Source organism: Prorops nasuta, unplaced genomic scaffold (genome assembly GCF_024137725.1).
Source record: "Prorops nasuta isolate Cenicafe-Biocafe unplaced genomic scaffold, Cenicafe_Pnas_1.2 PNAS00021, whole genome shotgun sequence".
Lineage (NCBI taxonomy): Eukaryota > Metazoa > Arthropoda > Insecta > Hymenoptera > Bethylidae > Prorops > Prorops nasuta.
The window spans coordinates 1,931,557-1,953,228 of NW_027116818.1; the positions used below are offsets into that span (position 1 = coordinate 1,931,557).

Below are 21,672 nucleotides of genomic sequence, written 5' to 3' on the forward strand. Positions count from 1 at the left end.
CATCACACACGTGGTATTTTAGGATGCTCGCAAAGCCATTAATATGTTTTCTCCTATTTTGTGATACGCCACTAAAATTTTACTAAAGGCTTATTACGACTTTATTTGTATAAATATTAAATTTGATTAAATTTGCTCAATTTTTAGCTTAAAAATAGAATTTATTTCAACTTTCATTCACATCCTTTAATTTTCCACCAACTCCTTTTCATATATTTTAGCATTTTAATTAATCCAAATCACTAATTTTATCCACTTTTCTGAATATCCCCTATCGGTTTTCCAATTCTAGATACCTTAACGTTAATTTTTGAATGTCATTCTCCTGAATCGACCTAGCCTTTTCCCTTATTTTTTTCACGAGTTTCCTTGATGCTCCCAATCCCATCGTTTCCTTTAAACTTCTACGAATCCTTTAATGTTCTACCAAACCTCTTTTACGTATTTCAACATTTTAGCTAACGGAAAATTCGTTGATTGTATCCACTCTCTCGAATACTCACTGTTCTTTTTCCAATTCTAGATACCTCAACGTTAATTTTTATATCTCTTTACCCCGAAGCTGACTAGCCTTTTTCGTCAGTGTCTTTTTCACCAGCTACAGACCTCAGCTATTACCCTCGGCTTATATCTCGTACCACTCTCCACTACTTTTACCTCCTATACCTTTACAAATAGTTCCACCAGTATTATCATACAAATGCAGACTAGCTGGAGTAACTTTCTATTAAGTGGCCACGTTCCCCATCGTGCGATTTGCCAAATGGCCCTTTTCCAGTTTTTCTATACCAAAGAGGATGAAGTTTGGCAAGGTTCGCCACTCCTCTTGTTGCAAAGGACCAAAGGTGGTTTTTATTATAGCCAAAATCCTAGAGAATAATTGGATCAAGAAGAGAGCAATTGTTTAATGCAAGGGCTGTTTTTTTTAAATACTGATGCTGGTTGGAACGGGAATTTCTAGCAATTGGGGCAGATAGCTATTACTGGGAGGATCTGGTAATGTAATGGAACCACTTGGTAATAGAAGTCGTGCTAACGATGATCTGATAATCCCAGATAAAGCCACGGCCACAATGGAGAATCTGCTAAGATAATACCTACGACTCCTCCATCACAGGCATGGTACCCTGGCTTCCTGGGATGTACTACGTGTCCCTGTTTGAATATATGTGTTTGTATTAACGTCACGTTCTAATTTCAAATCCTCCAACCAGTCCAGTCACTCCTCGATCTATCAGATACTGATATCCTAATTATGGACTATGATGGATAGTCAACAAACTGCTCCAAATGCTCTTTCAACCTTTTCCAAGTTCCTTCATCAATATTTCTCTGTAGTTTTTCTCTATAGCTACTATTATTCCATTTAAACGAGCTCTATAAACTTACTTAGTTTAAATCTTCAAACTGGAGTTGTAATTAATTTTTAATCTGTTTATTTAGTTAAGATTTACGTTTTTATTCTTGCCTATCCTTCTAAAATTCCCTGGAATATAACTTTGTAACGAGTTCATGAACTTTTCAAGTAAGTTTTTTTCTTTAGGGTTGTTATTTAATGATTTACTGTTTATTAAAAATTTTTCTGTATTATAATTATAATTAACGTTTTTTATACTGGTTGAATTTAATTAGGCATTGTCCTAATTAAACAGAGGCTAAATTAAGTGACAATTTCCATAGGTTTTCCGTATAATATTGTTTACTGCACAAACACATGCATGAATATACTAGATAGATTATGTACTCTCTGTTTATTTAAAATATAATTAAGATAAATTTGCAAATTAATTCGGTATTTTGCTGAAATTTCAAATAATTTTGAAATACAGTTATAGGATAAATTGATAAACGAATTATTTACAAGTATTTGCCACGTAATATGGAAAATAAACCTCAAACAAAAGCGTTAAGATTCGTGTTGTAAAATCAACGATGCTTACTTTTTTGCAGGCTTCCTACTTTTTTTCAATTATACTTTTTGTTGCCTTTTTCGATTACGATTTTATGGTTTACGCCAGACCTCGATGCCGGAATTGATGAGTCGCAACGGGGGTGGAAATAAAAAGGGTCAACTGGAACAGTTCAGATTTTAATAGCTTTTTGATTGTGCTTTAATAGGGGTCTTTGCCCGAATCCACCAACACTTTTTCGTTATTTCCATTCAGTTTAAAGTCAGAAATGCACGCCATATTCTTTATTAATATCAATATTCCTAATTCATAATATCTATTTTCCTATTTAATTCTTAATTGTCAAAAATTATGATAATCTATAAAATTGTTTACCACCAAGTTGATTTATTAATGTTTTTTTTTTAATTAATTAAAATAATTATTACACGTTGAGGTGGGAGATAAATAAAGATGGGTCGCATTTGTCGTTATTCAACAGCTTTGATAATCAATAGTTTTTTGTTAAGCTAAAAGCAGGTTTATTTTAATTTTTGTAATATGAATAAAAACAAGCATTTACACAACGAAGGGAGATACGAAAGGATGAAACACGGGGTGGTTTTATTCGAAAACCACGATAATTGCTAGTCATTTACAAAAATGGATTTGTTACTCTTTTATTTTAATATGAATAAAAACAAATATTACGTGACGCGAAGGGAGATACAAAGGGGTGGGATTGGGTTATGTTTATTCAAAAACCATGAAACTAGCATCACGATATGCTAGGTAAACTTGATTCGCGTTGGCTGACAAGGGATGAAGAGGGTCGTTTGGAGGTTCGCTGGGGGCTGTTAGGGAAAGGGGTGGGGGGTAGGACTCAATGTTGTTGGGCGCTAATTAGGCGTTGCGGGTCGGGCCAGCCGCAAATTCAATAGCGGGTGTCGCTTTCGTGTAAACGACGGTTGCGATAAGCTGAACGGGATAAAGCGAAACTCAACTCTCTACAGATTAATAGACCTATTATAATCTGTCCTCTAGGATCGAGTCATGACCCTTCCTAGATCCTCACTGACCTTTCCATGTGAAATCGCACAAACTGATAACCCAGTCTCTCTCTCTCTCTCTCCTATGTGAATTAAACAATGAATACAAAATTATTTACCACCAAAATTGAGTAATTCAATATCACTGTATATTTCAATAACTGTATGTTTGTAGAATATTATGTGTAACAGAAATGGTTTGGCCTGAAGCAAATAAATAATGCTGGATATATTTAGGCTCCGGTATGTTCACTGTTACGAGTTATCGATTTATTGGATTAATAAAGTATGCAACCGTATAATTTTAAGCAGCTTTTGAGTGGAAGGAATATTTCGAGACGGGGTGAGGTGGGGTGGACTGACTCATCACCAAGGCATCGTGTAGGAAGCGACACGTGGCTATATCGAAAATGTTAGGAGGAGATTTGGTGGTTCGGATGGATTTTGGGGTGGCAAAAAGGGGAGTAAGGATGGATTTGGAGGGTTGGCTTGGTGAAATATGCACGAAGCCATCAGAAGGCTGGGACTGTCTCGGCCAGCAATAATTTACTGGCCTCTCGCATTTCCTCCAAAGCTCATCCAATAGTTCCGCATATTTCCAACTCTAGAATCGGGCTAGTTCACGATTCCATGAACTTGCCACATCAATATCCTTTGACAAACCCCCGCGAACCCTCACAAATCCCTATCCTCCCTTTGTCACAAAAACTGCCAGTTAACTGTGTTTGGTCGTGGACGTTTGTAATACAGTCTTTTTGATTTATCGTCAACTTTTATGGCTGTTGTAAAATTAATGTAATTTTTTTGCTCTTCGAATCAATAGGCACACCCTTTGATTGATTTTAAGTAGAATTATTCAAAATTAAGCGAACAAGGCACATAATGCAAATATAATGATAGATTAATATTGATAATCTTTTACAGAATTTTTTATGCAATCCTTTCTATTATAGCTACATATATGTATATGTTGAAAAGCTCTCGGGGTTTTGCAAAGTATTCAGGTTTTTGCAGCTTTGAGTCTCGTTCTACTCCGTTTCCATTCCAACCCTTTACACCCTTTGCCAAACTCTGCCAAAATTCAGTATGCACACCACGGCCAGTCGTTATGCTGAATCGTTATGGACGGATAAACATCAAAGTTACTATTTGACTTCTTGCTCAGCCAACTGATAGAGCTTTGATTGGGCCCTTTCACCGCGTTAGCCCTTTCCCTCTTTAAGGGCGATCAGGTTGGGCGGGGCTAATGGTCTTCCCAGGGCGAAATTTCGCTCATTAACGTTTACAAGCTCTGCTGAATATGACCTTTTCACAGATTTTCATCGTTACCCCAAAAATACTTCTGCATTCTATTTATACTTTTGCATTGCGAAGCATCCGTGTTTGCTTTAAGTTAAAAAATGCTTTTCATTCATTAAGGTCGTTTGCACTTTATTCTTATATTTAATTACATTAGTTAATTGCGTTTCGTTATTTGTTTCACAGATTTTCATCATTATCCTGAAAACAATTCTGGATTTTATTTATTTATACATTTTTACATTGAAAATTATCTGTTTGCTTTAAATTAAAAAACATTCTTCATTCAATTAAGGCTGTTTAAATTTAATTCTTATAAATAATTACGTTAGTTAATTGGCTTTCGTTAGTTATTTACGAGAGCACTTTATAATATTTCTCTAAAATTTCAGTAGTAAAAAATTATACATATTTGTGTAGCAACGAGCTTGTACCAGCAATACCGAGAAACGTGTTGATATTAGACTATGATGATGGGTATGGTGAAAGTGGGAGTTGAAAGTGGATGGAAGAGAGAGTTGTAAACAGCATTGGAGAGCATGAATGGCTAGCCTGGGATGCATAAAGCTTTGCAACATGAAAGGGGTAGGAGGGTAGTATAGGGTTGGTTGGGTTAAGGAGGGGGGAGGGAGTAAGGCAGTGGAGAGAGAAAGTTAATAAAGAAATGGCATGCCAAAGAGTTCTCTCTCTCTCTCTCTCTCTCTCCCCCTCTTTCACTCACTTTCTTTTTCCAGTTCTCTTTAACCATTTCTATCTTCCTCTCTCACCCCTGCCTCCCTCTCGACAGAATGAAAGAGAGGAATGCAGCTCAGTTCTTGGAAGATTTTTGTCGGCTAATATACCGAATATACAAGTTTTCTAGATCCTAGGAACGTTGGCACGAACGACGAAAGGAATTCGAGTGGCTCCATTCAATTTTCCCATCCTCTGCTGTATATGAGAATTTTCCCTTTTCCCCCGTGGAAAATCTGGTGATTAACAGGAAACTTTTTGAAAATTGGATTAATTATCCTGTTTATTAATAAAAATAGTAATTTCATAATCGAGAGAATTTTTTGAGTCACGTATAAATTTGTTTAAGTTTTAACTCAACAAATGTCCTCTCGAGTCGACTCGTAGAAATGAACGGTAGTACTTCTGGGACACCGTGTACATAAATGAGCTGATAAATGGCTTTACATGACAGACGAAGGATAAATGGAAGCCAAGTACATAATTCATCCTTCTTCTTATTTTTAGTTCAGATTTCAGGTGATCCTAAATTCAAAAGCTTGCAAATCATACAACTCTGGACATTTTACACATTTAAACTACAACGGTAATTAAGTAAGAATGTGTAGTAGTGATTATGCAAATTATTAGCACTGTGCATTTTTAATGGTTCTAAGTTTGTAAGTGTTTTCTTTCTATATGTGTATAGTTAAATATTTTCACTTTAGTGTTGCTATGTTGGTGTGCACAGTGTCCATAAAACAATCTTATATCTCTCTCTCTCTCTCTCTTCCTCTAACGTGACTCTTTCTTGAAAAAAAGAAACAATAAAAAGACAAACTCTTATTATTTGTGTGTTCATATTTTATTAAAATAAAATAAATAAGAAGAAGGAAGAGAATTTTTATATATATGTTTTTTTTTTGTGAAAAAGGGGAGTGAGAAGAAGAAACTGTTAAGGAAATTGAATAAAACCTTCGAATGCAGGGAACTGGAGAATCTTCCACCCCTACTTTTCTCCAGAGTGCAATTAAAGGTTCAGCCGCACGTGGATTACATTTTGCATTACGTATGCTAAGCAAGTATCGCGCCTTAGACGGTTTAACGTGGATTATACTCCTTACAGGCATGCTCAAAAGTCACGTTTCCCCCATCAACCCTCTTCTACATGTTTTCTTTTTATCCCTCTTATACCTTCATCCCTTGAAAACCTATTCTTTATTCCCTCATCCATCCCTAAAACTATTGCAAATCATCCCTTTTATCGATAATTCTTTCTTCCTTGTTTCTCATATACATATATTCCTCTCGGGTGTCCCAACTACCCTCTCCTACCCCCATCCTCTGCCTGACAGCAGAAAACCGGCCCTGTGAGCGACACAGCGAGAAATATTTTGCGAGTTACGTTGGAAACGCAATAAAGTTTGCAAATTGCTTATTACGTCGGGTCCAAAACTCGTTTCGCGTGTATAACAGACTTTCCAGAAAGATCCCATTTAAAAAGAAAATTAAAATCGACCGCGAGGTTCTTTGATTAGCTGCTTTCCTCCATTAGACTGCTGACTCTTCAATTATATTAACTAAATTCATTTTATTTCTGTCTTTCTATAGACACTATTTTCTACTTTCACTTGGTCCATTTCGATAAATTCTTAATTAATTCTTGCATCTCATTCCAGTTATAATTGAACACTCGAGGCATTATTCGACGAATTGCAATATTAATTGCAATTTGTAAATTTAAAAATGTAATTTTAGGAGCTGTTAAACTATAATTAATATTCGATGGATGCATATTTCATAAGAAGTGCTATCAGCTTGTGGTAAGAGTCGAGGTTTTCCGGATTAAAACAAACTTTAGGGTGATCCTGCTATTTCATATGACATAATAAATATGTAAGCAGTTCCTGAAAACGACATATGTAAATTAGCAACCCGACGTTACATGGAAGCTGCAATGTAAATACGTATAACTTCCTCCCTTCCTGTTCTTATATAATCATATACATATACGATTCCACCGTATGTATTTAATGTCAAATAGTGTTATTTATTATATAATCCTTTATTATATTTAAAGCAGTTTTTTATTCAACAGTAGTTATACGTTTCTGCAAACTTTTATTATTGCATTAATGTAATTACATCTATATTAAACACTCAAGTTGAAATAGATAATATTTAATACTGCTTAAATAAATGTATGATTAGTCAAACTTACGGAATACTATGAACATCGGCCAACCAATGCTTTCATCTAGCAGAAATTATTATTGCTGAATATTCTGACGAATCCTAGCGTTTCTGCTACGTGTTAGCAAATTTAGCAGATTAGCAGTAATCCTTCTTGCATTAATTAACATAAACCAATAATGCAAACGATGTTTGGTATCACGTATAAATCATTGCTGTTCCTGATTTTCACATAATAATATCGTCAACTATCCGAGCTTACATTGCATAAACATTTTGTGAAAATAAAAAAAATTTATAAATATTCATGGGAAGTGTATTGAAATTACTAGGAAATCTGTGTAGCTTTGATAGAAATAAGGGATTATAATAATAAACATTGATATAATTCAATTATATATAGTTATCGATGAAATTAAAACCTTATTCCTTTTCACATTATTTAAAAATGTCAAACGTCGAATAGACGAATGCTCGGAGGGTCGAGATTTCAGATGAAAAACTTGGCAAGAGGCTTTATCCTTTTTGACCAGTTGACAGTTGGGATTTTCCTTGAAAACCCCCAGCCCCCTTTAACACTCAGCCCCTAACCACCTGTTCCATTTATCTCACGAACCGAAGCCCATTCGAAAACCCTATACGCGTGAGTAGAATAAAAGCTCGCTGCCTACTTTTCAAGTAATGCTAACTCAGTAGGTTCTACTATACATATTTCTCTCACAAAGCTATTAACAAATTTAATAATGAATGTTTATTTTCATTATTATATTCTTACAATTTTTATCATCTGTTGTCAAACATAAATTCTGATAGCTATGGTACATTTTTTTCTTTGATTTGTTCCAATTTTATCAAGAAAAATACCATTTATCTTATTATTTTCTTGAAAAGCTTCCACCATTTAAAACATTTCCTTTGACCCTACTCTCCTTGGATTTCATTAAAAATTCAACCTTCAACACCATATTACATTAAAATCAATGAAGCTTTTCAACCTTTCCATGCTACTGAATTCTCTGCACGTAGACGTCGCAGTAGCCATTAAAAGTTCATTTCTCTCTTTTCGATCAGGCAACCAATGAAAAATTATGCTCGAGTCTGCACCAAAAATACCTGCTATTTATAAAATTCTAAGAAAAAAGTATAAAATTTATTCCTTCTATCTGCTTGTATTTATTTTGTTAGTTGACTGACTTTTAAAATTCAATTTTTATAGTTGGAAATGTGAGTGAACAAGTTGAGCTTGCAACAGGCTTGTAGGAAGGGTTTCTGGGAAGTGGGGTGGTTGGTGTGGGTAAGAGAACTGGGGGCTGCCTCGATTCGGTTACATTTATGAGAACCGAAGCCCGTAGGAAGATCGGTGCGTGACGGGAATACGGAAAGCCAGTCTGCTTAGCTGGACTAGGTTAGCCCGAGGGAAAGGGCTATGGAAACCAGGATCTCAGAGCTTCAGGGAAGATGGGTGGAAACTTTCTTCACGCCTGCTGGATTGAAAATCAATGAACTCTGGGACACCAAACTGTTTAGGATATCTTCTAGTACTTTTTATTAAAAAAAAAAAAAAAATCATTTGTAAATAGAAGCTACACAAACGTTTTATATATAAAATTTATAATATCAATGTTCTATATTTATTCAATTTTTGTTTAAAATTTTAACTAAACACCGTTCCATCGATCGATTCTGTTTTAATTTATTTTTACGTATTTCCACTTTTTTTGTAGATCGATTTTTAATTATTATCTATATTAAATGAACAATTTTGCAAGAATATGCTCTCTTAACAATTTAATTAAACATTGATATAGATATATGTATTGCTTTTAAAGCAGAGTTTATATTTTACTGTTGGTCCACTGAATAATAATAATAATAATAAAACTCGATTAGAGAGAGATACGTGATTATTATAATAACATGTAAAGTATTCCTGTTTGCTTCATGGAGCATTTATTGACCCTTTTAGTGCAGTCAACCGAGAAATTCGAACATATTAAGGACAGTGCATCCTCACGCGAAGCTCTTTGTGCTTTGTAGTTTACAAAGTGTGTCGCCAGCTTCCAGACACAAACACACGTACGAGAGGAGAAAGCTTGCAAACTCTCGTAGTATCTATCAATCGAGATATGCAAGGGAAATGTTAGATTCGGATCATTTTGAAAATTAGCGAACATTTTGTAAAGGCGTTCTTTCTCTGAGTCCCTAATTTTGCTTCGAGCAATATTTCGTATTTACAAAAGCATGGGGTATAAATATATATGGGAAGAGAGATAAAGAAGGAGCGAGGTGAGCCATATGAGATAAAGATGGTTAAATAGACCTATAGAACTGAAGAGAGAGGGAGGGAGAGAAATGTGGAGAAATAGAGAAAGGGGAAAAGCTCAGCTCATATCGAAAGAGAGTCGGTCTTTGGAAAAATTTGGAGCATTTAATGTGCGGTCGTCACGAAGTGTCGTAATGGTGAGGGTTGGATGTGAGTAAAGTATATAGGAGGGAGAAAGTTGGAGAGAGAAAGACAAAAGCTCGTAACTCGTTATTTATGAGATAGCGTGCTTTGCCGCTGCCGTGTCGGATATCGCGAGTGCTGAAAGCACAAGGTGACGTGGACCACCTGCTGGAAATTATATAGCCTTTCATGCCAGAAAGAATCGCGCGCAAATATTTTGCAACAGTTTCCGTTCCATATACCCGTTTCGTTTTTAAAGCTCCACGCCCTATCAATAGTTGAAGAATTACGGGAAGCGCGAAGAAACGACAGCCGTAAACACACTTATGGTTTTACTCAATTTCCGGACACTCGTTTTCTGCTCGTACTACTGAAATAGTCCCCCTTTTTTCAATCTACTAAAAGTTAGAGAGTGAAAAAAACTAGGAGCGAATATGTTACACATTTATGATACGTTTTTATTGAAAAATGTTCGCCTTTTTACTACTAAAATGGACCGTGTCTCAATTTATTCAACAGTAAAAAAAGCTACAACTGAGTATATTACATATTTCTATTTTTTTTTTATTTCGAAGCATTTCAATCATGGCACTAGAATGAAACCTCATTATTGACCTATACTACTGAAATGTTTTTTTTATTTTCTAAATATTAACTTGATTAAAAACGAATTGAAGAAATTTTGTGAAAACTCATTTCCTCTTTAATTTCAAGAAATTAGTGTTTGCCTTTTAATTACTTTACCGGAAGTAACGTTTAGCTCGTGTTACACTTTTTTAATTACTGAGATAATGAAAAATGTCGAGAAACAATACGGGGCTAATGGCCAAACTTGATATTAAGATTTTAATAAAGTATTACAGATGTATTGGAATCTTGTAATTCAACTTTTGTTGTAAAACTTAACGCGGAGAGTTGTTAAAAGAAAAAACGAATTATTATTAAATAAAAAGTGGTGAATAAAAGTGAACAATTTTGTATAACGATGCAATATTACATCCTTTCGACTATCTTCGATATCAATACAAGAACATTTTACAGTGTATATATCGATGTGTCAAGCGTCCCCACCCCTGTATATATATATATATATACAATTCGTATCAATTGACGTTTAATAATATATCGAAAGGCTTTGGAGAGGGCTTTAATTATATAATTATAATTATTAACATAATAAAGTTGGAACTCTCGAGTAGCTTTAGAAACGTGAAATTGGGAAGCAATGAAGTGGCCAAAAGTGCTTACGCAGTCTGAGAAGTGGAAATCACGTATCCAGCACCATCTGGAGCAATAGTGATTATGACCCCGGAGAATATTGGCCTGACTTTCATCCTAAATCCCACTTGGCTTTAATAATCCTTGCCAACTCGTCGTCCTTCGAGCTTCATTGTTTTGATGAACTCACTCCAAGACTACATCAAGACGATTATATATACGAATCGATAAACACAATCATTTTAATGGATTACAATTATTCCACGATTGCTATTATAAATCATTTGGACATTTCTCATCATTAAATACTAATTCTATCGATTCTTGACAAAACGTTAAAGCATCACAGCTGCTAAAAAAATTTAATCAACGCTGCGACAGATTATTTTTATAGCCTATGGTAATTATAAAATTTCTTAATTTTATACAGATAAATAATAGGGTCTTTTACGAACTAACAAATCACAAAAATTAAATTTATACGAAGAAAAATTTATATACGAAGCTTGTACAACAAACGTACCTATTCGTGGAAAGTGTTGAGCATTATTTGAGTAATTTTGCCAAGTCGTCGGTGCGTCAGGAGCAAATAGTTGAAAAGAGGTTGAGTCTGAGAGTGGATGAAGGATTGAAGAGGATGGAAAAGGTGTTGGCTTAATAATGGCTTGGCCATAGTTCTTAACTATTCATTTGGAGCAGCCAAAAGATATAGGTCGAAAGATACAGCGTAGGAACACGCTACGTGCCATGGCCAGGAGTGTCATTAATCTTCGACAGGCCTCTTCCTTACCCCCAACTTCATCCCCACCCTTTTACTTCTACCACACGTACGTGGAGAACATAAATTTTCTCACGCAATTATAAAATAATCAGCCAGTCTGTGAGTGCTTGTGCTACCTCTTCTGCAATGAACAAATGGGAAATATTTCCGCAGGATCACGAAGAATCACGTGACGTCCTTATAGAAAAATCCTATTTCTTATATCTTTCATTTTACTTGATTTATTATCACACATTAATCTAATTTATATAATCGAGTGTGCTTAGATTTCTCCCTGATTCTATACTTGTAGCCAAATTGGGAAATGTAATATATATTCAAGAAAATTATATATGAATCGTTGATATTAGAAACAGTAAACAACAACCCAAAACGAGTAATTGTGTAGTAAACATTTTATAAATTTGTCAAAGTATATATTCTGAAAAATCCTTAAGATGAGTTTTGTTTTGTAACGTTTGAAGCATCAATGGTTTGAAGGTTGTCCAGTAGTTTGGCAAACTGTTAAAAATATGATGGGCTCGATATAGAAAAAAAGAAGAGGAGGGATGAAAGGCATAAAAAGGGAAAATGTAAACGGATTCCGCATGGACTGTTCGACTTCCGTTTGCTTTGTCCGTGCACGGATAGGTACAGACGCTTCGAGGATGCTTTTCCTAATCAAACGGAAAGGAAAAGCGAGCCAATCGTATCAAGGAAAAACAAAGATAGAGAATGGCAGAACGTGATAGGAAGTCGAAGAAGGAATATCCTGAGAGAGTAGGCTATAAAACAGTGTGTGCCTAAAGATAGATACATACTGCATATTTGAAAAAAGACCAAAGCATGATAGGGGAAATAGACCAGTTACAAAAAAAAAATTTTTTTGTAAAATTCTATTGAATTTTACAAAATTAGCCAAACGATTTTTATTCTGCTCTTAAATATTACATGTAATACCTATTAACATATAAATATTCGTATTAAAAGCTAGAATATTTATAGAGGGTGTCGTAAAGTCCCTCTAGTATTCCATAAAATATTCACTTTTCAATAAAATAGGAAAATATCTGTAATATTACAAAGAAAATATATAGTTTTATGCAAATAATCTAACAAAGGAGTTAAAAATTCTTATAGAGATATATTGGTAAAATTAGGTGATGCATTCGATAGGAGGTATTTGAAATAAAGGTTGACTGATGGAATATTATTAGCTAGCATGAATATTCTTAGGACCACAGTGGCAAGATTTGGAAAAAGGTATTATAGTTGGTAGCATTATTTCGATGGATTTATAGCGTTATTATACCAGAGACGGAAGTTGGTAGAGCACACACGTCAGGATATTGCGGTTCAGCCGATATCCTCTATCCTGCCAGCCATTATATTTAAATTGACTCGTTCCAGAAAGAATCGAAAAGAAAAAACCTCCGGGGGAGTGTTTCTTGTTGAAAGACACATGGATCAATTAGTCCACTTTGTTCACATTGGAATCTTTATACATTGTAATAATCTGTTATCAAATTTGCAACAGTATAGTAACCAGAAACTAAAACCTGATTCTGTTTCTAATAAAACTTTTAATTCTATTCAATTTTCAGAAAGACTGATTGCTTTTTATCGCCAGTCGTTAAAATATTTTATTACTAAAAAATAAATGAAAGAAGAAGGTAGCAAGTAGTATAAAAATATACTGATTATCCAATTGTAATCAGTTGAAATTTATTTGTTTGTTTTTTTTAATATTCGGTTTTTCACTTTTTTAGAACTAAGCTAGTGTATATTGAAAGAAACAAGAAATAGCTAATTTTAGAAAAGGCATAGATTAATGTACATTCCGATAGATCATAAGAGCTTTCAGTAGAAGAAGCTTAGCATTTCGACGATATTACGGAGGCGTTTTTCCCCAAAGTTTCGCCTTATCAAAAAATTTAATTTCGCAGGAACGTTTTTCATGCCCCCACCCTATACCATTGTTCGCCAACTTTTTCAACTGTGTGGCATGATTAAAACGAGCTTGAATCCAGATGTAGGAATATCCATGCGTGTCGTAAAAATGGTACTTTATGGGGGGGTGGAGGCAGGATTTTGCTATCAAACGGAGCTCGAGGCCGTTTTTATGACGAATGTTCTCAAGTGGTTCCTTAAAATTGGAAAAATAGGACAAACTTATGTCAGATAACTTCTTTTTCCCCACTTGCTATCCTGATCTCTTTATTTTACTAATAATATATTAATAATAAAAAAAGAGCATGGCACACGAGCACAAAAAATAATATTTTATCACTGGTACCATTTCAATTAAAGTTTATTTGAGTAAAATGATTATTCAAATAAAAAATGATATTTTTCGTCAGTGACCAGAAAACACATTCAAGTGAACTATTAAAAAATGTTTATAGTATAGAATTGTAGTGATAACTGTTTGGGATTGCTCGATTGATATTGGCCGATCTTTTCGTGACCTCGGTTGAAACCGTCGAGACTCCTCATCCTTCCTGGATGATCCTAGCAAAGCTAAAGGATTCTTCCCTTTCGGTGCAGAAAGCCAAGTTGCATTGTTACCCATTCGCAGCAGAGTCTCGTAGTGAAAACAGTTTAGGCCAGCTACGAACGGGTCTACTATCCTATCAGAGAATTCTTTGTCTGTGTGTGTATGTTGATACGTCCAGTGAATCTGGAACACGTTTGAGCTTGTGGTAGTGAATAGCCGTTGAAAAGACCGTGACTCGACAATTCCCTTTCGAACGATGTTTCGTAAAGTGGTTTACACACTTCCTGTAGCCACCAATGGCTATTCTCTCCCTCTCTCTCTCTCTCTCTCTGTTTTTTTTATCAAACGTTTCTTCATCTCCTCCAAATTCTCGCAGGATTAATGAATAATTCATCTGTTTATTAGATCGAAATTCAACTTTTTATAAAATGATTATTCATATAGAGATTCAATGAGTTTTTCCAAAATACCTTCAGAGTTAATCTCGTAGAAATGAAATAGTGAAGAAAGTGGAAAAAGCTCTTAGAGAGAATTTTCTTATAAGTTACATAGGCACGTGGCCATAAGTTACACGATACAATTTAGTATTTGGCACTGGTCCGTGCAGCGAATACTGTAAACGTTATACTGTACCATAAATAATCAGTTATTGAACCAGAAGAATAAGAGTTAGCAAGAGGATGAGAGCAAGCTAAGGGAAAAATATTTCTAAAATATAAAACAAGATTAAAGAATGAAAATCTAAAACCGGGCTGGCCCTATATCATTTTTACTACTTGGAAAATTATTGTTTTATAAAAACAATGAAGAAACTGATAAACAACAACGTATATATGGAAATGAGCTTTGAGTACTTTCTCTACTTATAATAGGTACGTTTTAAGAGAGGTGGATGGTGGGAGGGGTGCGTAAACGAGGGAGGATAGCGGAAAGCTAAAGTTTTCTCCATCGCACGAATTTCAATTTACTATTTGCTGTTGGTTTCAAATAGATAGCCGGATACAGCGCGTAACAAGATACATGGATTAATGGGCGGGTTACTGTAGAGACACAGCGTATATAAACGGAGATGGATGGCCACCGACGAACAAAGGGTAGCGGGAAGAATGCCAGAGTCTAGGAGGAAGGTAATGATTGTAAATCTGCTCGAAAATTCATCATTTATTCCTGAAGGATGAGTTTTTCCCCATAAGCCTGACTTATATCGTTAATCTCACTTGCGGATATCTTAAATAATACCCCCATAAATCATAACAATTTTGATTAATTTATAGATTTATCAGTTCCGAACAAATAAATTCATTTATTTTCGTATCCAATTTATGAAAATATATTTATGAATCTGGAATACTCATACCACGATATACAAAGAAAGATAAAGTTAAAATAATTAATCAGCTATATCAACATTTGAGAAAAATAATATTTGAATAGAATAATTTCTTATTTGAATATCCACAATTAAATATTTAATTATAAATATTCCAAAAAAGATTGATTTTAATTAAATTATTTTTTTCTCAACATATAATATGAAACATTTGTCTCCAAATAAGCTCTACGACAATTTTTCGTAAAACAATAATATGTTCATTCCTATACTTATCATGTCCCTTTGTTTTTTGACTTGTTTATTCCTTAGAATTGTTTTAAATGGCACACCCTGTATATTTAATTCCTGCTTTTAAAGCAAACAAACGAAAAAGGTGGTGAGAGTTTTTTATTTTATTTTCTTAATAAATGCATTTGCATGAGGAGCATGCGAAGAAATCTTTTGGGGAAAGAGGAGTGGACGTGTAACAAATGCATCTACTGGAGAGCTTTATGGGAGCTTTTAACGCGATAGCACGAAATTGAATGGGAGAACGGGAAGCAATTCCATCGATATAGTAATTCGGGAAATTAGGCGTTGCTCGTACTCTGGCCACGTGCGACGGTTCCTTCTCCAACGAGTTTTATGTCTGCTATGAAATAGGCTCGTTCCACTAGTGGGCAATACTCATTCGTGCAGCCACGCCAAAACATGGTAACAATATAGAGCGGCCAACCCATAAACCCATTTCACCTCCCCAACCCATTCTCAAACCCATTTCAACAACTTTTTCTATATACTCTCATGCCACTGTCTGACTCGTTCCTTCTATTTCTACTTTTCCCCTGATAACATTCCGTCGCGTCTAATTCGTACGTGTATCACTTTTAAGTAACGAAATTCGAGAAAGCGAGCAGGTGCATTAGAATGTTTACAATATTCATGCTGTATATGGAAATGTATACCGAGAGGGGGATCGATTTAAATCCCACTAGTAATTCTTGCTTTCCAGAATAGTATAAAGGAAGCTATTTTAAAACTGTTCTTCTATACAGTAGCAGCTGTTAATACTACAATTTTGCTCTTATCCTCCACATTTCCCTCCCTTATTTATACATTTACTTTTTTATCATTAGCTTTTTATGCACTGTACTCATCATATTTGTTTTGCAGAAATAAGAACTTCTGATTTTTATATAACATATATGTATAATATATAAACAAGTCTCATACAAAATTAAACAGTAAATAAAAAGCTAATTTTATGTCCTTATATATTTTGTTATAAGATTATATTAAATATCCACTAAAATTAATTGCAATTTTAATATGAATCGTTGAAATAATTATTTAAAATTACACACACCTTTTTTTCACTTTCACTATTGATTGTGTAGAATTCACTGTGCTATACTTGTAATTTTACTAACAATTTTTATGCTATAAATGTATTGATGTATCAACTGAAAGTTGCTTTCATATCACAGTCATTTGGATATAGTATTATTAAGTATTAATGCTTTTTATGTGGTAAAGGTGAGAGAAATCACGAATAATCTCTCGTATCATGTTTATCAGTCACGAATCATGAATTGCTCGCGCAGATGCGAGAGACGTGTATATATATATATATATATATATATACACGTATAAATCGGGATTAGCTGTTTACGAGGCGGCAGCAAGTCAATAGGAGCCGTGCAAAAGACCTTGGGGGATCGTAGGAGAAGCTTTGTTTATGACCCCCAGCTGGGACCACTGGAACTCCCCCGTATCTTTCCAAACCCTCTAGGGATTACCAACGCATCCTTCTACTTTTTCATGTCATTAAAAACTGCAGGATTAGCGATAACAACAAAGCTCCTTGGAAAATTGCGAAAAAAACATTGGACTTTAAAAACAAATGATGGAACTATTGATGGAAAATAAAAGTGAAACGTTTAAAAAATAGTGCGACGTAAGACAATTTTAGCTTCAATCGTAGTTGTACTTGGAATCTTAATTATTACAACTTTACCTGTATAAATATAAATTTACCAATCGATAAGATCAGCTTCGACTCTTTAATTTTTTTGTTATTTGCCATGGAATCAAGATATTATTTATTGGTATTAATGAGAAAAATAATTTATAATGCAAGTTGATAATAAAATATTATTTTTAAATAATTGCTTTGTGCAAAAGGTTTTAATCGATGTTAATTCTACGGTAGCGAGAAGCCAACTATTTTATTCAAGATACACAGCACTGGTGATTTGCGCATGATCAAATTCTCCTTTGCGATAAAAATCAAGAAAATAATACACTCTGTAAAATGTCCATTAATCATTAATGATCCCTTTTATAGTAGGAAGAGAAAAATGTGCATTAAGAAAGTTTTCTGTAAGTGCGATAAAGTATTGCGAGGAGAGGAATATCGTTGAAAGAAAATACAAGTTTTAGCGAGGCAGCTATTGGATTTCCAATAAAAGCGTTTTGCCAGAGAGGAGCGCATTAATAACACATATCAATATTTGATGAACGTGGAGTGTTGGTGGTTTAGCATGCTTTTTAAAAGAGCTCACATCAGTATTATTGGAGCGTGGCTCACGAGTGAAAATGGATTTCAATTTTGAACAAAGTTCTTTTTATACCATTAATCGAGCAGCTCTTAGTTTAACAGGTTTTTGGCCATTTCAGAATATTAGAACATATCTGATTCGTAGGACTATCTTACAAATTATATGGATTTATTCCATATGTGTTCAGGTCATTGTTTTGTTCCTCTAAGTGTAGATACATATTAATCGAAACATATAATTATCTTTATTAATATTTGTAAAATTTCAGATTGCACAACTGGTCGAAGATAAATTTAATTTAAACAAAATAATGGAAGCTTTACCATTTATATCAACCTTGATAGTCCTTGTATTGTTCTCTGGTTCATTTAACAGGAAGACGGTAATGAAAATATTCGAGGAAAAATAAATAATTTCATTGATAATTTTGATAAATTCTGATAAAAAAAAGCACGCAGAATTGTGGAAACTCCTTAAGGAGGATTGGATGCAGGAAAGAAACGAGGAGGAGAATGAGTTGAAGAGTTTGTATGCCAAATGGAGTCATGGCTTCACGAAGCTCGTAATATGTATAAAATAAATAAACAATAAAATCTGAAATATTCACAAAATTCAGGATATTTTTATAGGAAGAATTACAAAAGGATTTTTTCAGACCTTACTGGATTTGGAGCAGTAATATTCATGATATTCGCCACTTTCTACTCTCAAATTCTGGATTTTCTCAAGCCTCTTAATGAGTCACGTCCTCGGATATTTCCATTTGAAGGAAAACACTTTTTCAACAGGGATGAGCATTTCTATCTGGTCATGGGTCACATTGCACTTGTACTCATTACGGGTTTTGCTTTTGGGGTAGCTCAAATGACTGTTTTTTCTATGCATTTGATACACGTCTCTGGAATGTTTAGCATCCTTGGGTAAGAAGTATATAATTTTTCTTCGCTTTTCTTCTTTCTCTTATTTTTTATTTCTTTTCAATTTATCCTTAACGTGCATTTACTACTGTCACACGTAAAAGCATAGCTAGAAGTATTATTAATTTTGTTCAAGATATCGTTTGGATCAAGCCATCGAATATAAAAATTATTCAAAAAGCTCAGGGGAATTATTGGAAATAACTCGGACCTTTTATTTATGTGTGCAACGTCACCAGATTGCTTTAAGGTTACTATTATTACAACAGCAAATATATTTTAAATTAGCCTTTATTTTGCAATGCCTCTTTAATGGTATAAATATACTTCTGTGTTAAGAATAGAAGTCGTATCTGTAGTTTTTTATAGTTTGAGATTTCTGCTTCTGTGTTTCTTTATTTTTGTTCCAACCATATACTCGTGAATATTCGATGTTGCATCTAGAATTTTCCAGTAATTTGTATCACCTTAAACTTTGTGTATGTCATTTATGGAAATGCACTTTAATTTTTACTATTTATACATTATTTCCATATAAGGATTGTTTATTTATAATACTATGCTATTAGGGGGCTTTGCATATTTTCTTGTAGTTTCTTTTAAACAATTTCAGGAGCTATATTTATTTACTAAATTATTATTATTTCCTGAGGTACGCGGCTTTGATAAACAATTATTACGGATTCGCCTTTTTAGTATTGTTAATAACAACTGTACTGCTTATCACTCCTAATTTATACAGATTGAACAACTATAGCGTGAGTATACTTAAAATCGATCTATAAATTAATTTCTTCTTTTATAATGTTTTCCTCTTTTTCTTTATGTATGCAGACGGCAAATTACAGAGATATAGCAATCTTTATTATTCTTTTATTTTTTATATTCATAAGTACTTTACTGGGCCAAAAACTGATAGATATAAGTGGGCAAATTAACGAAAAAGTGTGAGTAAAATTTTTTCGTTAAATCTCCCTGCTTATTTGATACACTATCTCAATGCAATTAATTATTCTTAATTATTCGACAGGTACCTCATCCCTTGGTACAGTTATCCACAACATTTACAAAAATTAATTCCATTCGTACTTAATAGAACTTTAAATCCTTGCACTATATCTGCCTACAGCTTCAGCGATTTGTCTTTCGATACTTTTCGAATGGTACGAATGAAAATCTTTAATATTATATAAATGTTTTCTTTTACCATTTATCCTCTCGATTTTATTTCTTTTATCATGCAAATTGTTTCGCAGACACTGCAAACGGCCTTTTCATATTTTATGATGCTTAAACAGATGCTCTAGCGTGAGAATTAACACGATGGTGCAAGGGAAAACATTCAAAGAGAATATACCTGTTACATTTATACATTATAAAATAGCACTTAAATAGAGTCACTTGAAGCAAAATTTTTTAATCCCTTTTTGTATTTCTTATCTCATTATTTCAGATATCAAAAATGTTATAATATTTTGCAGCTTTCTTAAGTTGTTACTGTTACGCGACTAACAATAGGATAGATAAATAAGTTTATGGCAAATATTTTCTTTTTAATTAAACTTTTAAGACTATGGTAAACAACTGTTTTCTTATTTAACTTCCAAGTTTGCGATAAACTGTTGTTATCTCATTTACCTTGTAAGTCTTGGGTAAATTATTATTTGCTCAACAAACTTGTAACTCTGCGGTAAAAAATTGTCACCTATTTCTTTGGTAAGATAAATATGATAAAGCTATAATTTCATAATAATTTTTCTGGACAAGTTTTCTTTATAGAAAATTATGCAATTGGTGGTAGAAAAATGATTGGTGCAGTTAATTAAATAAAAACTACATTTTACTAACCTGAAGGAAACCTCCCGAGCAAGTAGTCGCATTCTCCAGTACTCCAACCTTGAATTTCTTGAATCTGACCCTCAGAATCCATTCTCTTGGCGTACCTCTGAATGCTCGAAAGCGGTACCAGCAAGTCAATGGCTTTCCCCAATTTTCGGGAGTAACTGAGGGGCTCGACACGTCATCGTAGATGTCTACAGTTTTGTTACAGTGACCTCTGTCTGCTGCAAAACAATCAAGAAACGAGCAAAATGTAGCAAACTTGACTATACACATTTGGAATCAACGTTCAATATCATCTTGTCTGGATCTGTTGTTCCAATTAAAAGGGGATTATGTCGGGATAGATACGATAATAGCTGCTGTGTTTAAAGAGAAAACAACGCTTTATTAAAAGGTTAGTGAGAGACCTGCTGAAAATCCTCGACGTCATTTATAAAGCAATCATTGTTCGTTACTTTGGGAGAGAGGGTTGAGCTGGATTATACGTGAGAAATTCTTGCCTATTAATATTTGTAGAATTGCAAATTAAATAGATATATATATATATATATCAAAATATGACGTTGAAATATTATAAATAACAATTTCTAATTATTTCCCCAATACTACGTATAACAAATGATTGAATCAAATAAGATATCGAACGATGTGTTATCATATTTTTCAAGTTAATATTTGTTAAGGTGCAAGAGTCCCACCATGTATTCCCGTTAAATTTAGTTGGAAAATGCTGGAGCACGGTAGCACACGCATGAATGAGAGCAGAGTCGAGCTTTTCGAAGCTGGGTTGGGTGTTAAAGATGAGTTTATAGCTCGGTACGTGACGTTACATTCAACGATAATAATATGCTTGAAGATAGCGTTGAATAAGTAAGAGGTGGAAAAGAGAAAGGGATAAAGTAACCGAATGAACTGTACACTCGATACCAGAGAAATAAAGAGAGAAAGAGAGAGAGAGAGATAATGGAGGTGGGGACG

The 21,672-nt window shown here is 34.0% G+C and overlaps 2 protein-coding genes across 3 annotated transcripts in view; one reads left to right on the forward strand and one right to left on the reverse strand.

Annotated features, from left to right (window-relative positions):
* The window catches only part of LOC136781030 (uncharacterized), a 49,511-nt gene that overhangs the window by 5,511 nt on the left and 22,328 nt on the right, over window positions 1-21,672 (reverse strand). The window contains exon 3 of one of the 2 annotated variants that reach the window (XM_066739692.1): window positions 20,701-20,912. In XM_066739692.1, the coding sequence (XP_066595789.1) occupies window positions 20,701-20,912 (212 nt within the window). Of the gene's footprint in view, window positions 1-20,700; window positions 20,916-21,672 lie in introns of both variants that reach the window. The other variant, XM_066739691.1, reaches the window with a different exon arrangement.
* Window positions 17,968-20,284, forward strand: LOC136781044 (odorant receptor 49a-like). The gene is made up of 9 exons (XM_066739715.1): window positions 17,968-18,122; window positions 18,204-18,317; window positions 18,387-18,504; window positions 18,591-18,855; window positions 18,989-19,102; window positions 19,505-19,610; window positions 19,687-19,799; window positions 19,883-20,015; window positions 20,109-20,284. The coding sequence occupies exons 1-9, from the start codon at window positions 17,973-17,975 to the stop codon at window positions 20,157-20,159; spliced, it is 1,164 nt and encodes a 387-aa protein (XP_066595812.1). The 5' UTR covers window positions 17,968-17,972; the 3' UTR covers window positions 20,160-20,284.